The sequence below is a fragment of the Colossoma macropomum genome, unplaced genomic scaffold, assembly GCF_904425465.1.
Source record: "Colossoma macropomum unplaced genomic scaffold, Colossoma_macropomum, whole genome shotgun sequence".
NCBI lineage: Eukaryota > Metazoa > Chordata > Actinopteri > Characiformes > Serrasalmidae > Colossoma > Colossoma macropomum.
This window is the reverse complement of record NW_023494801.1, coordinates 10,600,502-10,610,287: the sequence shown is the minus strand read 5'-3', so window position 1 is coordinate 10,610,287 and position 9,786 is coordinate 10,600,502. Positions and strand designations below refer to the sequence as shown.

Genomic DNA, 9,786 nt, shown 5'->3' with positions numbered 1-9,786 from the left:
TTTGTATCTCCAAAATGGTAACTTTACTAAGAAGCAAAATATGCTATTAACTTTGAATGGAAATCAATGGAAAAATGTAATAAGTCACTCTGAGGCATTTCTATTGGTCCATTGATCATGAAATTTTAACATATAAAGTGCAGCTGGAATTTTAAAATTATGTTAGAAAAGCACCAAAAAGGAGATACAAGGTTTGATCCAACAGCAATAATATAGACATATTCAGCCTTCAGCAGTTTAGCTCCACCCACTCATGTTGAAGTTATAAGGAGTGTTTCAGCCTGGATTGCTTAATGAATGAAGTATAATACAAGGCAGCCAATCTGAACAGATGTCTTTTACATATATCAGTCTTAAAGGCACAACAACTGTAATAAGAGATAAAGAGAAGTTGAAAAATGGTTATTTAAAAATCAATTATGACCGTTTTTCAACCTGTCCAGGGTGTTTCCTGCTTTTTCTGCCACACTAATCAAAGCAATGCATTGAATTTCTTGATTTAAATGCGTAAAGAATTTCCACATGAATAAGATACAGTATATTACAGCAGCACAACTATCGCCAAAAGTAAATAAAAGCAAACCTGTGTTGATGTCATATGCTTTATTCATGTGGAAAAAATGTACATATTCAAATTGCATAAAATTAATGCATCACTGGCCCAAATAGGATCCACCTAGATTTCTGTATTGCTCTCAGGGCTTCTAGGCTGTTTGGAGGGAGCTGTAAGGAAAACCTGTCTGAATTCCACGAGCCAGTCACTCAGGCTGGTCCAGCGGGGGTAGAGGAGCAGGTCATACAGCAGCCAGGCCAGCATCGCTCCCACACACGGTCCTGCCCAGTACACCTGCCCCAAGAAACATGGGTTTAGTACTGACCCTTTTAAGTCAATGTGAATCAGACTTCAATCATCACCATTTTCCTTCCATGCTGTAACATGATTATGAGTGAAACACAGGATCAGAGATGGTTTCTGAGCTACTTGAACATTTGACTCAATGACAAGTAGGGGGTGGTGGGAGGGGGAGATGAAATATGATATTATTGGTTATTTTTAATGTTGCCTGCCTGCTGGTGCCCAGTGATGTAATCAAAACTCAGAAGATGTTTTAGAGGTCAGGAAAAAAGTCACTACACTTCAATCAGAGATTAAAGGAAAGCAAGAATTTTGTCTTTAAAATGGTATTATCTGATGCACTAAACTGTATTTAATATTGTGGCATCTGACATGGGCCGCACTGCCATGAGGAGCTTAGGGGGTGTGGCCATGCATAGTGGCTCTCGTAAAGTTCTGCTGCTGCTGCTGCTGTTGTGTGGTTTAGTTGTTGTTGTAGTTGTGTTTGTTAGAGTAATTCTGTCCAAGGAGAGTGGGCTTTGTAATGGAACTAGTGGTTGGAGGTGTCTACCCTCCACGAATGTTGTGTCCTCCTGCGTTACCCCCTCCCTGTATTTTGTGTTGGGCTTAGCACTGGGTTGGGCAGTGGGCAATATGACCAGAAACATGAACTAACAAGGTAAAAAAAAAAATCATTAACATTCATGATGGTAGGAACCAGGTGTCCAAAGTTCTGTGCCTTTAAAGCTACACCAAATGGTCATGAGCACACGGCCTGAGACATTGTTTACAATACTTTTGAGATAAGATTTTGGCCTAAAACATCTAAAAAATCTATTTATGGTGGAGCGCTACACGTAGGGTGTTTTAAGACTAAACAGTCCACAAACAAAACTGTTTTTTTTCCAGAATTAAAACTATTTTACATACGTCTACAATACATACAAAACATAGATATGTGTAGGTTCACTGATGGCTTTGGATAGCAAATAAAATGGCTATATTTGTGCAAACCCTGGTTCCTATCACCACCACTGTAAAGACATCTGAGTCAGTTAAACAATTTAAAAATCAAACCACTCTGATTAATTTTGTTTAACGACTGAATAATGCAGAATTTTTTAAAAAATGGCAAGGTTCCTATTTAAGTATAACCTTTCAAGAGATGGAGCACTGGCTGCTATTGTAAATGATTAGGGTTGTAAAGCTTTGACTTAATCATTCAGTTTCATTATATTCTTTACTACAATTTGATTCAATTTGATAATTTTGATGTATTATTAAATACACAAATGAGTACATACTGGGGCTGGAGGAATATATACTGCGACATAATGTGACTGGAGGAATTATTTCCATAGCACTGCAGTATAAACAACGTCATCCACAATCTGCTTTTTTGGGTGGGATGGGGGTGCTGTTTGAAAATAGCCTGACAATGTTTTTTTTTTTTGACTAAGAAACAAGCGTACACTTCATAGGGTATTATTATAGTCAATTATATCTGATTCTAACAGTCCATCAATGCATGTTTACACCTACCACCTACATGAATCACTGATATCAGTGTTGCTCTGTATGATGAGTGACGTAATCTAAATGGCCTAATAAGGAAGAGGTTTATAAGGGACAGTTACTCACCCAGTGATTTTCAAAGTTCATTGTCAACACAGCTGGACCAAATGACCTAGCTGGATTCATTCCACAGCCTGTGAACCCAATCTGCCCACAATAAAAAGAATACGATGACCATGAAAAGAAAGAAATGAACAAAACGTCAGGTTTTCCACTGTGTCCTTGAGAAAGATAAATACACAAAACCTAATCATTTAAATACTACTGTTAGTATTTCAGTTCATACAAATATCTGCAGTTCAGGTTGTCATGTTTGACAATGCTGCTGTCATAACAGGTTCAAATGAGGTTCATACGTAAAATTTAAATGTACTTTTTTTACCCCTCACTTAACATAGCAGTGAATGTGAAAGCTTCAGTTGACATTGCCTCTTGCACTTCATCATGTGTGTGCACTGAGTGTATGTGTAAATATGGATGAGTAGCAGAGAGGAACCCTCAGGGCCTGTTAGGCCTTCAGAGGAGCCCTGATGATTTTTGTGAAATAAATAAAATACATGTCTGTAATTCTTATCTAATAGAATTATCATGCTTGTTGTATTTAAACTTTGCAAGCAATGCTCACATTCCATTTATAGTTTGGCTAGAAACAAAAAAGGGTTACATTTTTGAAACACCCAATGGAAAATCATTTAATCAGGATATGTTCTGCAGTGGTGTCTAGCATTAGCATTGTCATAGAGGTGTTTTTTCTTTGTTTTTGACAGAGTTTAGACATTTAGGACCCAGTAAATGAAAGCCTAGCTCTACTGGTCACAGTAAACAACTGGTAATCCAAATATCCCATCATTACAGTATATCCATCTGTATATTTATTTATTCACCTGTCTGTCTGTCTGTCTATCTATCTATCTATCTATCTATCTTTTCTGCCTATCTATCTGTCTTTCTTTCTTGATTTATTTCTATCCATCCATCTATCTATCTACACTATGTGGACAAAAGTATTGGGACATCTACACATTACACCTACAGGAGCTTTTATGACATCCCATTCTAAATCCATAGGCCTTAATATGGAGTTGGTCCCCCCTTTGCAGCTATAGCTAGTTGATCCCAAAGGTGTTTGATGGGGTTGAGGTCAGGACTCTGTGCAGACCAGTCAAGTTCTTCCACACTAAACTCACCCAGTCATACCTTTATGGACCTTGCTTTGTGCACTGGGGCTCAGTCATGCTCATCAATATGACCCATTCTACTGCCAGTGTTTGTCTATCAAGACTGCAAGGCTATGTGTTTAATTTTACCCACCTGTTAGCAATGGGTGTGGCTGAAACACCTGAATCCAATAATCCAATAAAAATACTTTTATCTATCTATCTATCGATCTATCGATCTATCAATCTATCGACCAATTAATTGTTTCTGTCTATCTACATTGGACAGTACAATACTAGTGATGTAAGGTAATCTGGCACTGATTAATAATTACCTGGAACATAATCTGAATAACTTAAAAGTAATATATGATCTGATTTCTTTTAGATTGTTTTTGGATGATTTTTTATCAAACTGCTTTATTTGTTTTCATGAGTCTATGTAAAAGCACAGCCCAAATGTCTCCTCACTCCTCTCCACATGTAACTGTTGTTACCTGTGATAGTGACTCAGCTATTACTCAATTTATGGGCACACTCAATAAAGTTAATCGAATGCTTTATTGATGTTTTCTAATCAAAAATGTAATCTGAAAAATAGTAATCTATGAAAAAGTAACTGCAGTCAAATCATATCTATTTTCAAAATGTTCTGTTCTGATTGCAAGTCTGTTCCTACTCCACACTGTCTATCTACATGAACCTCTGCCAGAAATCAGCCACCCACCTCTCTACCTCTTGCACTGCCTTACCGCAATGAGATGTCCCAGAGTGACAGACAGGCCCAGCACAGCCGGGGCCAGTGAGAGGAAGGCTGATTTTGGATGAGTGACAGTCAGGACAGAGAGAACAAGCTGGAACGTCACAGCCATCTCCACTGAGAACGCCTGGTAGAGGTGCACTCCAGAGGCCAGCTGAGAGAGAGCCACGGAGAGAGAGAGAAGGTAAGTGCTGCTTTATCTTTCATCACCAGACACTTAATAGTCTTTTCAGTATCTTCAGCTCGCTTTTACAGGACATTCCTCCTACTCATTTGGCGAAGAACTCTTTCTCTTTTTGCTCCCTGTCAGTAGCCTAGAGTTATTCACTCATGTTCATTTTTTCCACTCTTTTCCCGCTGTTGGAGAGTCCACCTTCTTCCCCCACCTTCTCAGTTCGCGAGTCTTCACTCCTTCCAGTAATTTGACAGCCCGCACTTTTTTCCTTCCCCACCTGTCTTTCTTGATCACCCATTTTAACCTCTCCCACATTCCACTCCTTCACTCCATTTACTTTTATTTTGGCAGGCCTGTCATTTTCCTCTGAACCATCCTGACCTCGCTCTCTTTTCTCAACCACTCACTGATCGATAGGTCATAAACAGACCACAGTTGTTTCAGAAAGAAGAAAGCTCGAAGTAATCTAGCAAGAGCACTTTGCCAACACCCGTGTTAAAGGTTATTGCATCTCGCATAGGATACACATCAGCTGTCACGATCATATAGTGTAAAACGTACATTTTTGCTATGTTAAAACATTAAAATAATCTTAGTTTACTAAGATTATTGTTGTATCATGCACATTTGATGTTCAACATTGTGCAAAATCAGAGACTACTATTTAATTAATTTAATTTCCAGTCAAAACAGCCATTAAGATATTCAGTTTTCAGCATAAAGACAAAATCAGTTGTGGAAGTTGAAAAAAATTGTAAAAGTTACAGTAATGTATAAAAGTTTTAGGCACCTAAGCACATTGTTTGAAACCATTTGTCTTGGCAATAAGTGTGTTTTTGAAGAACCCTATATCATTGAAATGGATGTACATGAATATAGAGACAGTAAAAATGGAACAAGAATTTTATATTTTGAACACAGCAGTTAATGTCTTGTGAGCTAGTTTGGAGAACATGATTTAATATAATGAAGCCAAGTGCTGGATGACAACTATAAACAATTGCCAATTTGCCAATAAAATCATAATATATCACTATAATAAACGCAAATAAACATGAATACAGTAAAAACTTATAAGACATTGGGAAAAAAAGTAGCTGATTACTTGTGTGCCTGTTCAAAGAACAAAGTCTGGTTCCAGGTTCCTGCTGGATGCCCCCAGCCACCAATTCCATCACTGGTGCACTTTAACATTTTAACATGATGAAACATTTTCTAGCCAGACTAGATATCAGCTTCCTCAAGGGGAGGTTTGGAAATGGTTGAATGAACACATTGTCGTACGTAAAATCAATACTTACTGTATTAATGTGATTTGTATTTATTCTAATATTGACCAAATAAACTTTTTTAAATTTTAATTTTTTCAGGTGCCTAAAACTTTTGCACAGTACTGTATTCATCAGAAAATTACATAAAAGCCTTAACAACTAAATATAATAACACATTTTCAGTATTTAGTGTGTCCACCCTTTTATCCCTTTGCCACTATACTGCCTTTCCACACCTCTGAAGCTCAGTCTTTTCTTGCTTCTCACGATTCAAGTTATGCCAAACGTTCAGTTTGCGCATTCATATACAATCACATTCAGGTGGACAGTCCATTGTTCTGAGAGCACCAGCTGCTTCTTTGTTTGATTTGCAAATGTTCTTTTGCTTGTTTCCTTTTCTCAGAAAAGGCTTCTCGACAGCTAGCTTTGAGTTGTCTTCTCACAGTGGAAGGATGGACAGAAACAGCTGTAGATGTTCTCAGATCTGGACCAAGAGTGGAGCTTGATTTTCTCCTCTCTCTCAAAGATGAAAGCTTTAAGTACTGTTTATCTGATGGTGAGTTGTGGTGGTCCACCAGGTCTCAGGAGTCCCATTTTCTCTGCATTTTTTCATCAGTTTTTTGAACTTCAGTTTTGGAAATTCTTATTTTTTCACTTTCTTTCTCCTTTCTTTAGCAAGTAGATTATCTTATCTCTAACCTTGGAAATATCTTCTGAAAATGCAATAAGTTGTACTTAATGTTTACTTTGACTGGAAATTAATGGAAATGAAGGATGTTCTCTGATTTTTTTTTACTGTATGAAGGAGCAAACACAAAGTGGTTTAGCAAACTGAAGCTAAATGGCTAATTTAGGACTAATTAAGACATGATTTAATAATTGATGCATGGTATAATAGGCTAAAAGGTGCAGCAATGTGGCATAAACACACGTATTGCATTTCACTGTTCCAGTTATTTGAAGCAACATTACACTTAATGTCCATTTAGCACACTTAGCAATAAAAAGTGAAATAAAGAAACTTCTCACCTCATTGATCCCCAAGTTGCTCCTGAGTGAGGCGGGAGCTATACCTAGCAGCAGGCTGCATGCAGTAAGGGCCCCCAGCAGCTGCGCCCCAACATACAGGACAGCCTGCCAGGGGCTCACCCTGAGCCCCGCCACCAGGGCCAACGTCACAGCTGGATTCAGATGCACCCCACCCAGGCACACGCAAGTGAGGGCAACGGAAGCTCCAAAGGCCAGAGATACATGAAGAGGGTCTGGGGTGCACTCATGTAGAGATTCCATTGTCACCAGAGGGTCTGCAGTTATAGTGTCCCAAGACTGAGAACCAAAATGTGGCCACAGAACCACTGAAGAAAGACTGGTGAAGAGGAAAAGGGTGGTACCCACAAACTCCCGAAAAACATCACGCAAAAATGAGATGGACCACATGTCCTTCAGGATCAGACCAAACGTGGACCACAGCTTCATGTTCCTTCTTCTTCTGTTCTTCCTTGAAATTTGTCTCTTTTTCTAAAAGAAGTTTATCGTAATCTCTACAATAGTCTATCAGTGTGGTAGAACTCTGTAGGTACAATTCAAACTTTGTCTCAAATCCCAAACTCTCTTAGAGCCACATCACAAGCTTATAAATGCCTCCGAGCTTCTGACGTTTTATAAATGACAGTAAGTTCATCCATTTTTTTTCACACAGCAGATCTTTCCGGCATCCTAACAGAAAGGTTACATTGTAATCGGGTGCTAAACGGAGGTGGAGAGATGGTAATTCAGTCTGCACATGTTTCGAATCTCAAACAGTCAAACCTCTCTCTGTATGCTAAATGTCGAGCTAGGTGTCCTCTTTCCCAGTCCCCTTTCTATTTCCCTATCAGCGACCCGCATCCCTATCGGGTTTTTGCCACTGAGTGGGCCAGCGGCGAGGGTCCCGTACCAATTTACTGGCTGTTCTCAAAGAGTACTCTCTCTCTTTTCCGTGAGATAATGAGGCTTGAGAAGGATTAAGAGGTGTCAAACAGCTAATGTTCGCTTTACTAGCTCGGACTGAAAAAGACAAGATTCCGCTGGGCGATAAATTCGTGAGTGGAGCCATAGTTTCCAGAACACTTCAGATCAGACGGATAACGTGCTGGAAGAGGAAGATGAATGGAGGAATGGACCTGAAAGCTGGAGCAAACACTCAAGCACATGACTCAGATGCTGATAGTACATTCTGCAAATGCCATGGGATAGCTACAGGCTTTGGCTTAAAAATGGGCTGGTATTTATTATGTAACTCAAATTTAAGGCAATAGTCACAAAAATTGAGCCTTCACTGCTCAACAATAGTAAACCAGAGTTTAACTGTGCTCCTTATATTCTCAATCTGCCATCAGGACAGTTACCTGTAAGTTATAATTATAATGTTGGATGATGATGTTCACAATAATCAGTTTGTCACTGGTCTGAAAGGCCTCTTTGCTGAGCAGATGAGTCAACACTGGTCAAAACCTTAACATTTGCCTTGTTCATTTTGCTTCAAGAAGCAGCTAACATTAGACTTCTTCATTAGAGAAACAGTTACAGGCACCTACATAATACAGTGTTTTTGTTTTGTTGTACATTATGCTGTGGATTACGTGATTTTAACCAATGACACTTTTCAGCATGAAAAATGAGGGAACAAAATAAACAATAATTTTACTGAACCTTATCAAAAGTAGGAACAAATTCAGTGTTGGTTTGTTTTTAAAAATGTGATTTACCAGTTAATAAAAAAGTTATTTTGAATTATAATTTAATGTCGGCCTAATTTAAGTGTAAAAGTGCGACGTTACCTGCTATTTTATTTTGTTTTTCCAAGTACATTGCGACCTCACTAAAAATACTGGGTTTAACCTGGCAACCCTATTGTCAACATTCTGCCTACACCCCTGATCATAAAGCATATTTCTGGACATTTAAATCATCCAATTTGATTATCAATCATGGCAGACTGAAACTATTAGCGACTGACAATGCTATCATTGGTTCAAGTCTAGAGATCATAAGAGAGATTCATGATATAAAGGGTTTTGTTGCAAGATGCATTATAGACTATTTTTGTTTTTTTTTGTTTGTTTGTTTTTTGTGATATGCATTGTTGGGAGTGGGCTTACATATATGAGAAAAATGGGGGCCATTTTATGATTAATAGCACCTTTATTAGAGAAAAAATCTGTTGTTCTTTTCAAAAACTTGCTATACCCAAAATTATTACAAATGGATGTCCAGCATTTTGGAATGAAACTCTTATTTCACAAAGCAGGCTAGTTTAATACTGGGAATTCATGACACATTCTGCTGGAACAAAATGCTAATGTGAAAGATCTTCAGTAACACTTCATAAAACTGTTTCATTGTTAATACATAACTTTGCAAGGCATGAATTAATAGTGCTGCATTAACACTTGAGACACCACTATTATTTACCACTGAATAGTGGTGAATTACTCAGGGGGTAAGAGTGAACTAATGACAGGGGTGGAAATAATTACTAAGTCTAAAATACTTTTCAAATGGAATAAGTTATTCAGACATATGTCCATCAGGGGTACACCTAGGAGCACCTTGAGGTTGTTGGCCATTACTAAAACCTCTAGATTTTTTTCCTGAATGCTACAAAAATGTTTGGTTGTGCTCACATGCTCGTGTTTTTGTCATGTGTTTTAACTGGTTATATCAATAAAATACAGTAAGGTCATATTAAACAATCTGTAGTATCAGTGTATAGCAACTGTTTCATTTAAATGTTTTAATAGATGAAAGCCCCTCACATTAAAATCTGATTTACCTTTGAGTCTGTCTAAAAACGCTCTATAGCACTGGCTGTAGAGTACCAGCCTCTTTCAACACAGGAAAGAAGAACTTATAGAGAAAAGAAGAGGAAAGAATAGAATACCTTAACTTGACTGATGCCAACAATGACCATTCAGTCAGAAACTGAGACTGGGCTGAAAGGACGCTACACTGCTACTGCTAAAGAGGTCACA

General features: G+C 38.2%; 1 protein-coding gene across 1 annotated transcript; it reads right to left on the bottom strand.

Moving 5' to 3' along the window:
* Positions 1 to 676: 676 nt before the first annotated feature.
* Positions 677 to 7,249, bottom strand: LOC118821751 (aquaporin-5). Its single transcript, XM_036590480.1, has 4 exons — positions 6,803 to 7,249; positions 4,320 to 4,481; positions 2,477 to 2,557; positions 677 to 847 (listed from the first exon to the last, which is right to left on the bottom strand). The coding sequence occupies exons 1-4, from the start codon at positions 7,247 to 7,249 to the stop codon at positions 677 to 679; spliced, it is 861 nt and encodes a 286-aa protein (XP_036446373.1).
* Between the last annotated feature and the right edge of the window lie 2,537 nt (positions 7,250 to 9,786).